This window comes from Protomyctophum parallelum (genome assembly GCF_964188405.1).
Source record: "Protomyctophum parallelum genome assembly, chromosome: 14".
Taxonomy (NCBI): domain Eukaryota; kingdom Metazoa; phylum Chordata; class Actinopteri; order Myctophiformes; family Myctophidae; genus Protomyctophum; species Protomyctophum parallelum.
The window spans coordinates 40425580-40445638 of NC_139709.1; the positions used below are offsets into that span (position 1 = coordinate 40425580).

The 20059-nt window shown below is 42.3% G+C and overlaps 2 protein-coding genes across 6 annotated transcripts in view; one reads left to right on the top strand and one right to left on the bottom strand.

The window, feature by feature from the left end:
* The window catches only part of tnn (tenascin N), a 55105-nt gene that overhangs the window by 19068 nt on the left and 15978 nt on the right, over positions 1 to 20059 (bottom strand). For all 5 annotated transcript variants that reach the window (XM_083782362.1, XM_083782365.1, XM_083782364.1 and 2 more), the window contains exons 5-9: positions 17585 to 17715; positions 17279 to 17408; positions 12866 to 13048; positions 12305 to 12394; positions 2127 to 2390 (exon numbers count right to left, since the gene is read on the bottom strand). In XM_083782362.1, coding sequence (XP_083638488.1) covers positions 2127 to 2390; positions 12305 to 12394; positions 12866 to 13048; positions 17279 to 17408; positions 17585 to 17715 — 798 coding nt within the window. The remainder of the gene's footprint in view (positions 1 to 2126; positions 2391 to 12304; positions 12395 to 12865; positions 13049 to 17278; positions 17409 to 17584; positions 17716 to 20059) is intronic.
* On the top strand, positions 5177 to 8329 carry LOC310870964 (nuclear factor 7, brain-like). The gene is made up of 2 exons (XM_083782367.1): positions 5177 to 5274; positions 6552 to 8329. Exon 2 carries the CDS (start codon positions 6561 to 6563, stop codon positions 8205 to 8207), a length of 1647 nt encoding a protein of 548 aa, XP_083638493.1. The 5' UTR covers positions 5177 to 5274; positions 6552 to 6560; the 3' UTR covers positions 8208 to 8329.

The window sequence follows — 20059 nt, forward strand, 5'->3', positions numbered from 1 at the left end:
GAGGGTATGTGCATGCATAAAGTGAGTGGAAAATCGAGCGGCAATGTGAGTTGAATGTAATTTAATGTTGTTTAATGTGATCAGATAGGACTTTTCTGATGGATGTCTGGGCTGTCAAGGCCAGAAAGTAGTTTTTTGCCACTCAGTAGGTGTTCCCACATAACTTGCGGGTATGATGATAATGTCACGCACATACCCTCTTTAATATCTTCTGAGTTGGTAGGGGGAGGTTATAAGGTTTCTTGTTGTTAGTCAATGTCATTTTTTGAGAAGTACTGAATGATGCTGTATGATACTTTAATCTCCATGTATGCTGTCAGTGTTATCAATGTATCACATTATGCCGCCTGGAGAGCCCAGTATATGCAGCCCAGCTGCATATACAGGGTGATCCATGTCCCCAATTCATTGGTTTCCATTTCCATTTGCCAGAGAACAGCCAGACGATATGGTGTTGTCATTAGGGGTCATGCTGGTGAGATCACAAGCCTCTGCTTGGTGCAGACACAATGCAGAACTTTTTTTGAAACTAGAACTAGATTTGAAAACGGCACTGACTGAGCAGCGGGCACACTGGCAATACGTATGAAGAAAATCTAAAAACTCAACAAACCAAATGTCTCACACAACTTTGTCACCATGTTGCTCTTCCACTAACATACACACGCACACACACACACACACACACACACGCACACACATACACACGCACACATTTTGCTACAACAAAACATACAGTATAAAAGGGGAAGAATATAGTTTTGCTTCCTATGGAGCATATGTCACAGTTCATTAGGCCCAACAGGGGAAACTTGCACAAACACGACCACCACCAGCATCCAATAAAGTGGGTTTCAAACCAATCTCAGATGTGAGCATCTGTGTGGAATCCCACTGTTTGACTTATTACTCAGGTTATTGGAACTAGCATGCATGCTTCTCACGTTTTCTGTACTGGAATAACAGCAGAGTGAAGAAACATACTACAAAGACTGAACAGAGACTGGCAAAGAAAGTCGAAAGAAATAGAAAAGGGAAAAAGGTGCATGTATTATTTTCCCGCTCCGTTTTAGCTTGTTTCTTCTGATCTAAGCCTCATCCAGCATGGGACAGTTAGGCTGACAGAAAAACTGATAGAAAAGACCAATGACCAGTGATTACGAAAACAGACAGACAGACAGACAGACAGACAGACACACACACACTTTGACAGAGAAATGAACAAGGAAAGTGATCCCCTTGTCATTTCCCTGTTCAACACATGATATACAATAACATTATATTCTGACTGTTCGCTGAGTGTAAAAACTGGAGATACATGCAAATCAGCCTTCCAAACCACAAGCGTCTCTTGACGCCTTAAGAAATGTACACTCAGTGCACAGCTGGTAACCATCCTAGCTGAAAGCCAATTTAAGAGACAGGAGAAACGCTTTCGTTCGCTATTGGTCCTTTTGGTCAGCGTTGTTGTGTGAGCTGCATTCTCTCATGGACATCTGACCCCAGGCCCAGAGTCAAACCGCTTTGAAAGCAGCCTCTCAGTCTAATTATGATAAAGTCTCTCTTCAACTTAAAGTGGAGGTTTCCCTTTTGGCAGGAAAGTGCAACGGGTACAATATCTACCTTGAATGCTTTCAAACATTTTCCATTTCTGAAGAAGAGGAACGAAAGAAATAAGTCTATAAAGCTCTATGGGAAAAGAATAATAACAACAGACACATAGCCTACTGTACAGTAGGGAAATCAATGTCTGTGATTTAAAATCTATATGAGGTGAGTAGAAAAAATGAAATACAACAACAACAAAGTAAGAAGCGGAGAGACTGAGCATCTCTCCATCTACCTTAAAACATAAAAAAAACACGCCACCTGGGAGCATTTGACGAATGGTCAGTACACAGGTCATCCTGTGCACATGTTCCCCTGCTGAATCAATTTGCAGGGAGACTATGCGCGAGTGATTTACCATTGTAGACATGCCACGTGTGTTGTTTTGCGGGGTAAGGCTATGCTTTTAAACGTTACATATTACGGAAGTGAGCGTCCTCCGCTGTAGTTATAAGCAGCCTATTGGAGCACCCCTCCCCTGGACCTCTGTCCACCGTCCTGTGGTGCAGCAGTTTTACCTGTCTCTGCCTGTGTAGAAGACTTCCTGCTGACCCTGTCCCCCTTGACAGCCCAGATGTAGACAGTGTAGAGCACTCCAGGCCTCAGACCGAGCAGCCTGTACGCGGAGCCGTCAGGCCCCACAGAGATCTCCGCGCTGGAGCCCTCCACAGAGCTATAGCTCAATGCGTAGCCGTCGATCTCTGCCTGAATTCGATCCCATGTTACATAAGCGGTGTCTTCTGTTACCTCGATAGTGACTAGGTTAGTGGGCGCGTCGATATCTGTTCCAAGAAGAGGAGAGGAGGACAAAAAAGATTGTTGTATTTGCTGACGTCAAAATCGGCACAGATGTTAATAGTACAAATGACAGAAGAGAACAAACAAAACAGGAACAAGTAGAGAGAGAGAGATGATGTGTTGGGGACAAGAGGTTCTGTCGTCGATCCAGCTATTTAGATGTAAATTTGTTCCAGGATACCCATCAAAGCTCTACTGTATTAGAATCAATCCCCGGAATAAACACTGCATCTCATTATGTTCCTGCTTGCGGTACACCATGAGCGTTCCATTGTGCAGACACTGACGAGCAACAGAAGGTTCAGCTTGGCAGATACTTCCTCAGATCCTTGAATTGCAATGGCAGAACGTGTGCCATTTGGTGAGGACGTTTTTTTTTTTACCCAGACATCTTTCAGCACCATGAAGGCAAACATCTGTACTTGAGGTAACAGCTGCCCCTGTTTGTCAACAACAGATGCTGCCCTACCAGGACGTGTCTGCTTTAAGCAGAAGCGTTTGAGCCCTATAGCTGGTGTTTGAGCTCCATAGGCACGCCGGGAGAGAGGGAAGACCGGGAGGCCTGAGTCTATAACACAAGTTACACAAGGCCTCTGTTTGTGCAAGGAAGCCAGTGAGGGTAGAATATTAGAGACATATGGAGGAGACACATTGTGTGTGTGTGTGTGTGTGTGTGTGTGTGTGTGTGTGTGTGTGTGTGTGTACGCACGCGCGCGCGTGCGTTTTGGGGGGGGAGGAGTGAGAGGGACACAGTGGCAGAGGCTTTACGCAAGATGAAGTTGAATGGTGCAGTGAAGCAAGCTCGCAGAGACACGCACACGCGCGCTCGCGCGTGCACACAGACACACACACAAAGAGAAGGAAAGAGAGACCGAGCGGAAGTGAGAAGAAATGTTAAAGCGATCATCATTTAGGGTTATTCCTCGGTGGTTCGGTCAAGGTCACTGTGCTGTCTGCATCATGAAAACTGATTAATGATGCATTCAGGAAGAGGAAAAAAACGACTCTCTCTCTCTCTCTCTCTCTCTCTCTCTCGCCCTTGTGGCTGTAGTGTTGGGCAATCTGTCAGCAGCTCAATGCAAAGTGCAAGATGCATCACAGAGCCACAACACTTTCAAGAGCAATTTATAATCTCTTACATCATATTAGGGTTGAGTGTTGTCTGCAAGGTCTTAAAAGAATACAAAAAAATGAAAGCTTCCTTCAATAGTGTTTTAAGTGAGCACTTGTCAAAAAGCATCACATCACATAGAAACACTCAGTAGTCAGTATACACACACACACACACACACACACACAGATAGCGGACAATGGACAAAGTGACAGGGAGCAACTAGCTGTAGGTTGCTGTCCATCTTACTTATGCAGCTATAAGAACGTGGACAACCTCAATGCCATATCCTGTAACCATTTATCTAAATGTTGGTGGCCAAGGCAGTTTGAGCACTATAAAATAATAATGCAATTCAATGCCAACGGCGCTTTGTAATTCCAAACATTAGTTTGTAACAAATGTGTGTCTCACATTGGATGCATGCGGTACTATATTTACCAGAAGATCTGACCCAGGTCCTTTCTTATTTATTTGCATTTGTTTATAGCAAGAACCCTTCTTGCTTCTACTGCATTGCTTTTGCCCCCAACGTCGCAGCAGAATGATGGATAAGGTTTGCCATAACGTTCCGTTCCACCTCAGTAGCTGCTTCACGACAGTGGCTACTAGACTACGAAACAATACTTGTGGCTTTGGCCATGTGGAGAACAGCTTATCCATTATGGGTGGCATGCTCAGCACAGCACCAGCCAAGGGAGCTGCAGCAACAGACAGCCTTTCATAATTTACACCCTGCTAGCCTTGCTGTACAGTACCAGCCGCAAGTATCTGGAAGGGGCTTTGTGGAGATGCATGCCGTGCTGTTTTTCTTGGGGTTAGACAGTGATGGGTGACATGCACACATGCACGTGCGCACACGCACACACACACACACACACACACACGCATGCCTTACCGGTTTGCAGTTGTCAGAGATTTAAGTGACAACTGGTTCTCATATTCTCATTCATGGAGATCGCTGTGTCTGTCTGTCTGTCTGTCTGTCTGCATTGATCAAAATAATGTTTCTTCTACATTCTATAATTGTGACTTCTTGTAAAATTAAGTAATGCAGATGTTTTATAATAATTTAACTCTTGAGAGCTTGACATGTGAGTTAAAGATAAGGGTCCATTTGGTTACCAACTCTTCCATCATTTAGCTGGGGACTACCTATAGCTAGAACTCACTCAAGGACCACTGGTGGTCCCCGGACCACTGGTTGAAATTAAAACCACTGCTATGGAGATTGCCGGTGTCCCTTATATGGCCATATAATTATGGATATCCGTGATGTCATCAATATGACTTAATATTGATGACATTGGTGCATGTATGCATGCATTCCTCTGGGAGATCTATAAACATCCATTGTCATAATATAGTTCTGGACAAGTGGACAACCTTTTTATAACAGAGGTCAGAGTATTTTAAAATGTAATTTTTGGGTAGGTCTATTTCTACTTTAACTTAACCTCAAACCTTTCCAATAATTTCCAATCTACAAGCTTTACAACGTCGTTGTGAAATTATTGGATAATGTTCCCCTAGCCTAGAATTTGAGATGCTGGGGTTCAAATGGTAAATGTTTTCCCACCAGGTGGCAGTAACGGGTTAATAGCTATAGCACAAGGAGGAGTTTCTCAGTGACGGAAATCTACTGAAACGAAAGTAAACGAAAAGTTTGGTGGCCAGCGTGACAGGGACAGAATATAAAACCAAAACCTTTCAACAGAACGTTTCATACAACTCTGACAACCTAAACACAGCCACAGGTGAGTAATAAAGATACTGATCCATTAAGAGAGAATAATGTTAACATTAAAAATTTAAAATGCCCTATTTTCATATAAATTCCCAGTCCAATCATATAAGATTCAGAATGACCCATGATCAGAGTCACAAAGTGTGCTCTGACCGCAGATCTCTGCCTATAGCACAATTTGCAAGTAACACTGGATTTGTTTTAATATGTTGTTGAATCTAGAGTTGCATCAGCTATTGACAGCCAATTCAACCAAACAAAGGTCCTATCTGATTGTATTATGTTAAACTCACCAACATTGCAGGCTTGCAGCATGTAGGCCTACATAAAGCTTGAATTATCTTCTATGTGCAGTTTTTGTTTAATAAAAATCCACCGTAGACAATGAGCTACTTTCTGTCAAGACATTCCATGTGTTCCGAGTGTTGGAGTTTGGAAGCGCTTGATTTCAACCTCCTGTAGTCAAACTAACATTTTGCTAAATTGGTGCACTACAGTGTAGTGCAGGGATTCTCAACCCGTGGGTTGCGACTGCGATCCCCCTGGGGGTCGCCACATTTAAAAGAAAAATGTAATGGTTGGATAATGGAAATTGAGAGTTTACATAGTACACATTCCTTAACCCATTCTGACCTGAGATCAGATTCATACAAGGTTTCCGCCAGACACACACTGGTCTGATGAACCCATTCTGACCTGAGATCAGATTCTAAAAATGTCAGTCGCTCTTCGATTTTTTCAAAAATAGCAGACCTACAAGCTCGTATCGCGCCACTCGGTGGCGCGATATGAGCTTGTAGATCTGCTATTTTTAAATAGCTAAAGCATAACATGATGCCAACACCAAAATGGGTGCCCGGTCAGAATGGGTTAATGATTATATCTGGTTTGGTTTCATATTCGTATTTATTATTGATGATGTATTTTGGCTATTATTATTAAGGTTATTGTAGCAGTACATTTTTTTATTGGGGGTGGGGCGGGGTTCGCAAACATGGCCAAAGCATTTCCGGGGGTCCCCAGCCAAAAACCATTGAGAACCCCTGGTGTAGTACGTGCACCAATTTAGCAAAATGTTTGAAAACGAGTTGAAGGCTAAAAGGGGAAGTGGCCTTTTATAGGGTCACCCCATGAGGCAATTTGAAACATTTGTGGTTGAGGTTATTCCTTGGCCTACTGGGGGGTGTGTCAGCAAAGTTTCACACCGATCTGTCCAGTGGTGCAACAGATTAACAGCAAAATAATTTCCAGCTCACTAAACAATTCTTTTTTCAAATGTATTTTCAGTGTGTAGAAATGGCGTCTGCCAGCTGTCTCCTGTCTGAAGAGCAGCTCCTGTGTTCTATCTGTCTGGATGTGTTCACTGACCCAATCACCACTCCATGTGGACACAACTACTGCAAAACCTGCATCACACATTACTGGGACACTAAGGATGTGTGTCAGTGTCCACTATGTAACAAAACCTTCTGTAATAGACCAGAATCCTCTGTTAATAAAGTTCTCGCAGAGATGGCTGATCAGTTGAAGAAGTCAAAGAAGCTGAGACAAACTTCCAGCACAAACCCAGAACCTGCTGAACCAGATGATGTCTCCTGTGACGTCTGTACTGAGACCAAACTCAAAGCCTTGAAGTCCTGCTTGGTGTGTCTGACCTCCTACTGTGAGGCTCACATGGAGCCTCATCACAGAGTCTTAAGGTTAAAACGACACAAACTCATTGACCCTGTGAAGAACCTGGAAGACATTCTTTGTAAGAAACATGACAGACCTCTGGAGCTGTTCTGTAAGACTGACCTCATGTGTGTTTGTCAGTTCTGCAGTGAGTCAGACCACAGGTTACATCAGATTGTATCTCTGAAAGAGGCGTATGAAAGAAAGAAGACTGAGCTGGGAAAGACAGAGGTCGAAGTTCAGCAGATGATCCAGGAGAGACGAGTGAAGATTCAGGAGGTCCAACACTCCGTAGAGCTCAGTAATAAAGATGCAGACAGAGAGATAGCAGACAGTGTGCAGGTCTTCACTGCTCTAATCAGCTGTATTGAGAGAACCCAGGCTGAGCTCATTGATGTGATCGAAGTGAAGCAGAAAACAACAGAGAAACAGGCTGAAGGCTTCATCAAAGAGCTGAAACAGGAAATCGCCCAGTTAGAGAAGAGAAGCTCTGAGCTGAAGCAGCTCTCACACACTGAAGACCACCTCCACCTCCTCCAGAACATCACATCCATCAACACCCCTCCACCTACCAAGGACTGGACAAAGGTCAATGTCCTTCAGTCTTCATATCTGGGGACTGTGAGGACAGCTGTGGCTCAGCTGGAGAATACACTAGGTCACAAAGTTAAGAAGCTTTGCGATGCTGAGCTGAGGAGGATCCAGCGATATGCAGTGGATGTAACTCTGGACCCTGATACAGCACATCACAAACTCATCCTGTCTGAGGATGGAAAACAAGTGAGTCATGGAAAATTAAAGAAGAATGTCCCAGAAAACAAAGAGAGATTCTCTCAATGTATCAATGTCTTGGGAAAACAAAGCTTCTCCTCTGGGAGGTTTTACTATGAGGTTCAGGTTAAAGGGAAGACTGCCTGGGATGTAGGAGTGGCCAGAGAGTCCATCGATAGGAAGGGAACGATCACACTGATCCCCAACAATGGTTACTGGACTATATGGTTGAGGAATGGAAAAGAGTACATGGCTCTTGATGACCCTGCTGTCTTCCTCCCTGTAACAGAGGATGTCCAGAAAGTGGGAGTGTTTGTGGATTATGAGGAGGGTCTGGTGTCCTTTTATGATGTGGAGGCCAGAGTTCACCTCTACTCTTTCACTGGCTGCGCCTTCACTGTCACTGACAAACTCTATCCATACTTCTGTCCCTGTCTTAATGACAATGGTTCAAACTCTACTCCTCTGATCATCTCTCCTGTTAATTTTACAGATTAGACTAATCCTCAGTTTGACATTTACCCATTTAGACCGGAACCCCCGGCCTATACATAACTATAACTTTAAATCCAGGAACCCCTTTTGAGGTTGTTGTTGTTGCTACAGTATAGCAACATATATTATTTTTTTTCCCCATAAAATTTAGGTCAGGATTTAGAAAGTGTTTTTAGAATCGGTCTAATTGGGTTAAGAAACAAATGTGTATATTTTATGAAGCGTATAGGGTTCATTTACAGGTTTATTGTCTTATTCAGCCGCATGTGTGTGTACGGAATTGCAGTTTTCCAATCGGTGTTATTTCACTGTGTTGGGGAGAGACCGGGTTGGATCTGACCACACTCACTCCCTCATGTCCTTGATGATACAAAGTTTGAAGACCACTGGTCAGATGGTCTCGAGATATGCGGCAGATTTCAATATTCCTCAATAAAGATGTGGCACATTTCAAATGAAACCACCGACTTTCAAACTAAATTCCATTGTTCTTACAGTATATGAGATCATTAGTGTGTGTATAGGCCTACCCTATGTCGCTGACATTGCAAAATGATGAAGAAATTCAGAGTGTAGAGTGGAAACTATTAAATGAGATGTGACTGACAGCCATAGTAAAATGTACAGTTTCACTTGCAAACCCACAATTTGTATAATTGTCTGCAACTGAAGGCCAGTGGTTGTACTGAAAAGGGACAGCACTGGCCCACCCGCATACTGTCAGATTTAATTTAATTCAAGCTGTTGAGTCGACACGTTATTCTCTCTCTCTCTCGTCTCCATCCCCACACACTCCAGTAAAGTGAAAACATATTGATGGACAAGTGTGAAAGCTGTCCCTCCAAACGGGCCATGGCGGGCAGGGTCCCCAGAGATGATATTATCTGTTATAACAGTCTCTCTCTCTTTACCTTGGCCAAGCCCATCTGTATTATATTACAGCATACGGACCTCAGTGTAATCTTTATTGAATCAAATTCAGAATCAGTAACAGCTGTATGTTGTGTTCATAGACTTTATAGTCCTTTGGCACATATATTGACTTTGACAGCAGCCAATCCAGGCAGAGATTCCATTGACATTGGGCTGTCTGCACACGCTCATCTTATCACTATAGTCCATGCCTTCTTGTTGCCATTTCTTTTTCTTTTGTCAAAAATATGATAATATACATTATACGATGCAGTGTATGCTATACTAGCCAGCTCCTGTACGTAACTGGACACACATCAGTTGCGAGATAAGATCATTTATCAGATTTATTTGTCAGTGTTTTTGTATCCCTTTTTCCAAATAAATTCTGTGATATTTAGCACATGTTTTGTCGGGAGGTCCTATTGAAAACCCATCTCCTGTTATGTCGTTCCAATAAGATAAGCGTGCCGTGGGTAAGAATGAAAGAGGTGCAAGAGGGATGAGAAATGGAGAGAAAGAGATGAAAAGTGAAAGATTTGGGAAGAGAGCTGGTGGTGGGATGATGGAAATTGCCGGTCTAGAACAGTATTATAATGTATCATGAGTAGTCCCTTAGGACAAAGCTCAGTTTCACTGAAACACATTGTTGCGAGGTAAAGGCATTCCTCTAACTGTAGAACTCTGTAGAACACATTCTCTAGAGAGATGCAAACCACCCTCCACACGCACAACTCGCATTTATTCTTAATTCCTCAATTTGTATCTTGATCTTCTGTTGCAACCTTCACTGTTCAATGGCTACAACATTGATTTGATCATTCTGTCATTCCACAGTGTGACTGTAGCATCCCCCTTCTGGGGCTGAATTGTACTTCCTTACAAGTGTTTTCTATCACTTCAATATTACCCCTTTTGTCTATTTATTTATCCTTTTCCATTCCCTCTCCATTTTTCATATGCATACCGTAACCATATCCCAAGTGGGACTTTGTGTAACATGTTAACAGGAGACTGAGCTCCACATGTCCTCTAGAGCCCTGCCAGCCATATTGAACCAATAGCAGGGACTATTACCTTTTCAAAGTATGACAAGAAGGAGCTAAGTGCTTTCCCCTTAAATCTCCCCCTAAGCCCCAAATGAAGGATTGAAGTCAAGCCACCGACTGCCAGGGGCAGAGTAGCACCCTCTTACTCGGGCGAGTGTGCGTGTGTCGGACGTGTGTTTATATTCAGGACACACACACAGTCAGACACACACAGTTATGGCGGAATGTTGAGGTCATGCTTGGTTCCCTGATTGGATTCAAAAGCAAAAGAGGAGCGGTGAGGCTCCAGAGGTATACACTAAGTAACACCCGTAAATGAAAGCCATTTACTGGGCCGCCCAAGGGTCTGGAAAAAGACGAGCCATATCAAACCAGATGAATAGAGAGAATTAGTTGCAAACAGAATTCAAATCACACTTTAGGTGAGAGAGGAAGAGAGGAGAAAAGTCCAGATATAGAGACACAGACAGAATGACAGAAAACTGGGGGGGGGGGGGGAGCATAAAAGGGAAGTTTAATGGGAGAAACTGAAGACCAAAATGTGCCATTGTGGGAGATATGTAATGGTCAGTCCAATAGCCCAGATTTAAGAGACCAGCTGTTAAAATGAAAATCTTCAATATATTCCTCCTCACGTCCCTCGTCAGGTCCAACACAGGGAGACCTGTGAGGAAGGCTCAGTGTCGTGCCACGAGTCCTCAATAGCGCCAGACGGCCCGATAAATGATGGACTTCACTTGGCGCAATCAATGTGAATCATCCCCGAGAGATTACATAGTCTCTACTGTGTATCATGATCCTCTTCAAGGATGATGGATACCTCAGATATAATGATCAGATCATTAGTTATACGACCACGGTTGGGAAGTACGGGGTAGGTCAGACCGCTGTTATTTTTCTCCGCAACATTCTAATGTTAATCAATGCTCCGTCATACGACGGTGTCGCGCGCCAGAAATATGCAATCTACAAGCTCGCAACATGTAAATCACCTAATTTCATCACACAACGTCGTCATACATGTATGACTAATATATAAAGGCTTAAAACGGTTTTGTCCTGTCGCAAATCTTTGGTCAAGTCTCGATAGTCTGCACTGCACTATAATGCCATAAAGTAAACAAATTCTCTAATCATTTACAATTACAAATACAAATTGTATCTGTGTTGGCACATCTAATGTGCCAGTTAAATGATTGCTTCTAATCAAAACGTGAGAAGGTCAGAAAGGCACACATGCATGTTGATACTTTGCTTGAAATCAAAAGATGGCCATCTTCATTGACGCTTTATTAAAGAACTTTGAGTTAAAACTCTTTGACAGTAAACAACACTGTGTTGTTCCAAGTGGACACTGCCTGGTTTTATGAGGTACACTATTCTAGTTTAAATTTAAAACATACAGTATATTTAAGAAATGTAAGTATTATTTTACTTATTAAGTATTTAAGTATTAAGTAAATTAAGTATATTTTAAGAGGGTACACGTAGTAACTAATCTGTAATGGAGAAAAGTAACGACCCATTACTGTACCTCTTACTAGCTGTATCAATAACTGTTGATAACTGTTATAACTATTATCTTTGGCTGTGTGTGAAGGGTAATTCTGGGTCATGTCATTATGGAAGGCAGATATGATACTTGATATGTTATGAGTATTTTCTATTAAGTTCTGACCACAGTGAAATTGTGTGAGGTCAGACAGAGGCAATGCCTCTCCAGCCCTAAGAAAGAACAGGAATGTGTGCAGTTCGCTCTCAAGCGACTGCTCAAAGAATCTCCTACTTACTGTATTCCCTTGAAATACAGTAAGCATTCAATTAAAACCATGCTAGTCTCATCATAATTATATTTTACAAATCTTTTTAAGTGTGCACAGCTAAATCTATTTGATTTAACTTTTAAAATGTACAAATTCATATTTAAATGTGAGAGACGGTACCTACAGTATGTACGTTAGACCAGAGGCTCTCGAGGATGAATATCCTTCGGGAAAATAAAGATTATTATTATTAAGTAGTGTCCAGGGATCCACAGAGTTCCTTGAGGAGGTATCAAATTCAAATGGGGGTCGTTGGAATTAAGACATTGTAATTTGCTAGACGGACATCAACACAGTAGCTTTATTAGTTTCTGACCTGTGACCCCAGTGACTGAGGAAGGCTTTCCTTCAACGCTCCCCTTGACGGCCTGGACTTTGATCTGGTACTCAGTTCCTGGATGTAGACCTGCAGGAGAGAAAACACACACACACACACACACAGTCACGCACAAATTACAGTAGATGAGATTATATGATAGGCTACTGTGACACGACAGTATTCAGCTGACTTGAAATTCACCTTGAGTTCCCATTGCAGTGTTGTGTGTACGTGCTTGTGGTTATGTGTGTGTGTGCGTGCGTGCGTGCGTGCATGCGTGCGACTGTGTGTGTGCGTGCAGATTGGCTTAAAAACCAAAAGCAGACCAAAAGTCTATTTATCTCCGTGGCCAATAGGGGATTCCATCTAAGCTTGTGGTTTTAAGATGTTTGCCTGTGACCCGGGTTTGACATAAAATGTATGTTACATAAAAGTGTGTATGCGTGCATGTGTGTGTGTGCGCGCGCATGCGTGCATGCGTGGTGTGTGCGTGCGTGCGTGCATGCATGTGTGTGTGGCCATTCAGCCGTGCATCGTGTCTGTCCCATGACGACCTACCCACGATGGTGTGTCTGGTGCGTGCCTCCTGGCTCCTCCGAACATCCTGCTCCTCTTCCTGCCCGGCCGGGCTCACGTGGGTCAGTCTGAAGTGGTCCACGGCCGCAGACGGGTTCCTCCAGGCCACCTGGATGGAGTCCTCCGTCTGACCCACCACCTTGATGTCATCAATGGATGTCATCTCTGCACGCATGGGAGACGGCAAGAAACACTCCAGTGTGAGAGGAAGGAAGGCACTGGAGCAGGGGTGGGCAACTGGCGGCCCGGGGGCCTGCATGCGGCCCCCACCTTCACTTAATGTGGCCCTCGGGTTAATGTCAGAATACTGATATAATGTTGGTTTCAGCTGTTTACTATTCCACAACATGCAAACATGACCTGCTTTAATTACTTCAGTCTAAATTAGTAGCTCAATGCTCAACACACGTATAATTAAAGGCATTTGAAATTACATAAAAAAAATTATTTTCAGGATTCAAACTCAAAAACAGAAAGAAATAATTCAAGATTTAAATTCGAATATAGCAAAAAATAGCTGATCTAGCTGATTGCGACGCGTTTTGAGCTTGTAGATCGGCTATTTTTGCTACGACAGTAATACGCACTGTGGCCCTCTGGAGTGAGTGTGGAAATATATAGGCCCTCGCCATCGACAAATTTGCCTACCACTGCACTGGAGCATTTCAGACAGTTTAAGCCCTTTTAATTCAGGTCAGGTCACTCCAGTGTGACTGTGAGTGGTAACGTTCAGAGCTACAATGTTTTGTGAATAAAACATATATATATTTTTTTTTAACGTCTATTGGATTTTGACGGAAGCATCCATTGCATACATATCCACGACATATACTGTAACATATTTGCCTCGTATAGATACCAATTAAGAAAAATACAGTATTAAACATGCCATTTTTTTTCTCACCAAATGAAAAACGTAAAGGGCAAGAGTCTTACAAGACAAAAGTGAAAATTCTATGCGAGAGTAGAATGTTCTAAATCACTGGTTGGGTGCGGGGACTCCCACGGGTCCTTGAGGAGGTTCCGGGGATCCCCAGCTACATATTTAGGAACCAAATGGACCCTTACGGGTCTGTAACTCTGTACAAATGGAATCAAATGGACCTGTGGTCCATTTGGTTCCATTGAGGCGACAGAAGTGTTGTGTGTTTTATATCACATGCTGTCCTGAGTTGACAGGGTTGGGAAGATTATTTTCTAAATATGTTCAATATTACTGATTAACATCTTTATTTAATTCAAGTAAAAGTCTGTAATGTAATAATCAGGTTATATTACTTTGATTAGTTCATCAAAGTAGTATAACCACATGTTGCATTATATTATTTGATTATGTTTTGAATAGTGCATGGTGTATAATGCACCCCTAAAACAAGACAATGACCTGTCCTAGAAAGTACTTGTGTATATTGTAGTTATTTACTCTCACAAATATTTAACACAAAGTACTTTCCCCCCCCAATATAGCTAGCATCAATGATTTGAAGTAAATCAAAATGAATACAGAAGGCATTCTTCTCTAAGGAAAAAAAACGTTTTCTAAGTTACCAACCAGCCTTGAAGTCTTTCCTGCCTGCATGTGCTTCCCTGATCTTTGCACTCAAAAGACGCAAAAATGTAAAAGGCCTAGAGCATATTTGAGGTAATACAGTTAGTAACTGTGTGAATGTTTAGAGCACTCACTAGTGAAAATAAAACACATTATAGAGAAGTGCATATTGTGGTGGATTTCGTTGGACTGGAGAGGCCTCCATCTGTAATTGCCTCTATCTGACCTCACCCAATTTCACAGTGGTCAGAATTTAATAGAAAGGATTCATACTATGTCAAGTATCATATCTGCCTTCCATATGACACAACCTAGTATTAACCTTCACAAACAGCCAAAGAAAATAGTAAGTGATATAGCTAGCAAGGGTTGGGAAGGTTACGTTTATTGCATTACAGATTACCACTGCAGATTACGACTGCAAAAATTGTTGCCAGGCAGTTGGATTCAATATCCCGTCAATCGTGTGAAAGTGAGTGCTATCCTATTTTTAATCATGCAAATATATATCAATTATATATTTATTATTAGAGTTACAATAATTTTGTCACAATGGTAGTTATTTTGTCACTGTTGTTACATAATCCCTTATTTCCCAACCCTGGCTGTACAGTATATTTTTTTAAGTGTAAAAGTATCATGAAGAGAAGACAGTATTAACCCATTACTCGAGAATGACTTTAGAACATTACAACTGCCAATATGAATACTAGCCCTTACTTCAAAATAGGTCCATGTAGACTACATAACAATGCCAAGAAAGACAGAAAACAAAACAAAATAAACTGTACACACAGCTGGGAGTTTTTTTTTTGCTTTACTGCCAGCTGTGCTGTTCTTTTCGGGAAGAAGAAGAATCCATACTGTAACCCATTTGAATCAGATGATTGTTTAAAGTTGAAAGGCCTGTAGGCAGAGGAGAGACTGTCTCATGCTGTTAGCTCCTCACACAGCTAAATGTCAGATGATGCCACATGTGTTCTCGTGCCAGTGGAGGAATGCCATGCTCTGTGTGGTTTGCCATGGCTAACCATAACCATACCACAGTCTTTCCCTTTTTTTTTCTGTATCTCATTTTCTCTCCCCCTGTCTCCTTCCGTCCCTCTCCTCCTTTCTCCCCCGTTTTCTCTCTCTCTCTCTCTCTCTCTCTCTCTCTCTCTCTCCACATCTGTGAACGCCTGCAGCATCCATTAAATGTGTCTGTGTGGAGTCATTGCCTCGTAATTACAGACTAATGTAATTACCCTTAAATGTAATGGTAAATAAACTCGAGCTTAATGAAACATTTAGAAATGACAGCCTTCAGCTTTATTGTTCATTGCCTTGTGAACTGGCAGGAATTTACGGTAGATTTAGAGGAAAAGGTAAATGGAAAAACATGTTTATCCCATGGGGGACATTTACATTGAAAGTGATCATGTATTAGTGAAGCTAATTGTTCATCCAGAGACACGAGCAATAATATTTACTTTGAGGAAACTCCTGAACTTTGGACTATGCCATCTCTATTTTCTTTCTTCAAACCACTGGAAAATGTCCAAACAACAACAAAATGAGCAACGGATAATAATGATGGAAGCAGCTGACATGAATACAGGTGGCAATGTATTCCTACTACAATATACTACCGGTATAAGTTTGAGTATGCAATTTTGTAGTGCAGCCATGATTTCTACAGCCATTTGAAACAAAAACACTTGCCTCTCTATTGCAAAGTGTCCAAAAAGGAAACACTTGCCTATTTGTTCCCCTGTACCTTTCTCCTAAATTGGCTGCTTAATCCACAAATTCCCCACATTTTAAGCTCACTATAGCTGCCTCTCATCCCTTCCCCCAAAGATTCAGGTAGGCTCACAACAACCATCCACATCACAGCTTACTTTCATCCTAAAATGTGACAGTTTAAGCCAAAGAAAATCTCCTTTTAAATCCACCAAGTCACACCTACCCTCTTTCAAATGTTAACCTTCAAATGGTCACATCTACCGTTGCTCCTGTTTTAAGACCAGGCAACGGAGCACACCTGCTAATGTACTTTCTGAAACCACAGCCACATTTACAGTAAGTCCACCAGCTGTACTGTTCTCATTGTGCTCATTCCTCTTGAACTGCACTTTATTCTCTCAAGAAATGTGCCCGTTTAAACTGCAGACACACACACTAAAAGCCACACGGTCCAAAACACATCTACAGCCTCTAGCTTGTAATTGCTTCTGTCGTCGAGTGTAGATTTCTTCTTCAATTCTCTGCTAGTAGTTTTGATCTGTCCAAAGTTTGGTTTTCCATCCAAGAATGTCCATTAACAGTGTAATCCATGCTTGAATAAAGGATTTTTATAATATTGTGCCTCTGATGCTTTATATATATATATTTCTTACTGTATATGTTCTTACTGTGACTTAAATTACAGGTGAGGTGGACATGAGTCCTTGTTTTGTTTAGTTTTTCTTATTAATTACTTACCCATCATCCTTGAAGAGCACCTGATTTGTTTGTTCAACAGTGCCAAAATATGTTGGGTTTTCTTTTACCCAATGTAGCACTCCCTATTTTTTCTTCAATGTCCAGTACTTTGTTTAACCACACGAACCCTAAGAATCCCTATTCTGGGCATGCCATAGTGCGCAAACGTTTGGTCAAAATAGGCGAGTGTCTGCCGAAAACAGCAGATCTACAAGCTCACTATGCGTTGCGCTGCGACATGTTGCAAACTTGTAGATCGGCAATTTTCAGCAAAGGCATTTGGTGCAGACCCCTAGGGGACACCGGTCAACAAAGTAGGCTATAGGGTTTAAGTGGTTAAATTGGTCAACCAGCGCACACTCATTTTGAGGCCAAAGTCTCACCTGTGGTGGCCTCAATGCTGTCCGCCTCACTCTTGATCTGCTTAATGACTGCATACACCTCGACGATGTAGGTGACCCCGGGTGTCAGGCCTGTGATCAGGTAGGAGTTGTCTGCGTTGGATATTCTCACCTAGGCAGAGAATGCCGTGGGTTGAGACAACTTCTACCACAGTGAATGAAGCTCTAGATGTGAGTTCTGTCACAAGCTGGTCACTTATAGGAATGCATTTCCCTGATGCTTGAATGAGAATCGTCTTCTATTGGCAGATTCACTAAGTTACCAGTATTTCAATTTTATTGACTTACCTCTTCCAGTGCACTGACACCTTTGGGCTGATATGTCAACAAGTAATACTCCGCCCCGCGTACCGACTCCCACTCCACCAAGAGCGACACATCAGTCACCCGAACCAACTGCAGACCATTAGGGCCCATAACTGGGAGGGAGAGAGAGAGAGAGAAGTTCATGAAGGTTGCATTAACTTTGGGACATACAGTACTATAGTCTCTTCTCCACTACCTCCCACAGGGTTCTACAGTATGTTCCCTGTCGCCTGTTTCTTTCTCCCACACACATATATTCCCATTGTGGTGCATTGGTCCTCCTCAGTATACTCACACATACTGTACTATGCCACACAACAAATTGAAGTAGCCTACTGAAATTTATACATTCTTGTTCTCTCATTTCTCACACTCTCATTTCTTTCACCCCCCTTTTGTGGGGAGGAGGGGGTAATTTCACGATTATGAAGTTTGACGTTTCTTCGAGAAACTGAGATGGAAACATGAAGACTATATTGCTTTTTTTCTGTGGTTACAGTTGGGACACCATGCCAGAACCCCTCTGTCTAGATGATGGGAAAAGATGTGTGTGTGTGTGTGTGTGTGTGTGTGTGTGTGTGTGTGTGTGTGTGTGTGTGTGTGTATGCTGGGGTGGGTGGGCGGATGCGTGGGGAGTAGTGGTGGTGGGGCTGACCACATGAACCCCTGCATCCCTATTCTGAGTGTGTCATAATAACATTCAATAGCCGTATTTATCGATCAGTTTTTTAGATATAGTGTAGGGGGAAACAAGGAGGGCGCCTATTACAAAGCCTAAGTGCCCTCTAAGCGGTTAAGATCAGGTAGAAAGCTAAATTTGGAGTTCAATAGCAAAAGTCGGGAGTCGGGAGACAGCAAGTCAGCAATGTTGGGGAGCGAAACTTTCCACGAGCAAGGTAAAACTCAGTGGTTGTATGACTTAGTGAAATAAATCTGGTTCGGCTGTGGTGGACTCTGGACTCTTAAGAACAAAAGCACAATGGAGGCCACTCTGGGGGAGATCATGTCAAATGGGTGCTAATGGAATCACCGACCACACTTAACAGGAAAGAATGCACATCAGGTTTGGACATTGTTCCATATGGCAAAGTCAGAAAACTTAATGTTTCCTGAAATTGGGCGGGAGCTTTTCACATGCAGCAGCAGTTACTACCCCCTTGTCGCTCCCGTTTTTCACCGGGCGCGACAAATAACAATCTATCGCCTTAGACTGTTTTTCAAGAGAGCCACTGGGACAAATCATTTAAATAATATAAAGCTGGAAAAAGTCGACGCAAGTGGAATTTTGTGTCGTCCCTGATTGAGTCTGAGGAAAGCGGAACATTATTAACATAAAAAAGAAAATGTGCCTGATTAAACATATGGCATGACTTGAAAAGAACATTGTCAGGATAAATGAAATGGACTTCAATCAAATGGCCTAAAAATAAATGTTTGATCGTTTGAACCTAGACACTTAAGATTATTCACTCGCACTGTCAAATCATGGGTGTTGTATAAGAATTGAATTAACAAGCAAGCATATGGATCCAGTTCACTTCACAAAGTAATCCAGCACTGAAAATGTGTCTGGTTTACTGTTTGAGGGGCATTTCAGTGGCTGCATTGTCCTCGAATGACGGAAAGAAAACAATCGAAAGCCACCCCTTAAGCATGCTTAAAATCAACACTAAAACCACAGCATCTGCAGATTATGCACCTCTTTGATGTAGATTCCATAAATCCACTAAACCCTCCAAAGGAACTCCTGTTAGATTAGGTCACTGAACGGGCCTTTGATAATGTATCATCATGAAATGACTGATATTATCTCACGCATAGGCAAGCTATTACTATTGTTAAAGCACTGCAAAGTTCAAAATGACATCTGCCTTTGATATGAACTACAGGAAAACAGCATTAGCCCGGTACTGCTAAGACCACAGAGAGGAACTGAGTTTGACCTAAAGAAGCATTCAGCATCACTTCTACACTCGGCTATTACTGTCATCGCTGGGTAGAAGATTGACAGACATCACTGTATGTTGACATGGACATGGGCCGCTTAAAACTAATAAATCCTTTTGTTTTTCCTTTACATTCTTGCTACTTTTCACCTGTTCCGTATTACTACTGTTATCACTAACACCTAAAATCAACACAATGTATCTTTTCCTTAGCTCCATCTATCCCTGCCTCCTTCTTTGCCTTCCATTTCCACCCACACTATGCCACTGTTGCTGTTGGAACCGGCTCAAAAGCTTCTACTTACGTAGGTGTAAATTCAGCTGCATGCCTCTGCAGATCTACAGTATAAGCACAGCCAGGGGAACCTGGACCTCCATCAGGAGAGTGTGATACTGTAACTGATCTAATAAAGGGCCTGTCCACTCCACACACACATCATTAGAACCTCAAAGTATTTGTATGAATAGGAGTGCCTAAATAGATGCGTCTGTATCAGTGAACAAGTGGGTT

What these genes read in the sequence shown, in the direction of transcription:
- LOC310870964 (XM_083782367.1), top strand. Translation starts at nt 6,561, where the DNA reads ATGGCGTCTGCCAGCTGTCTCCTGTCTGAAGAGCAGCTCCTGTGTTCT.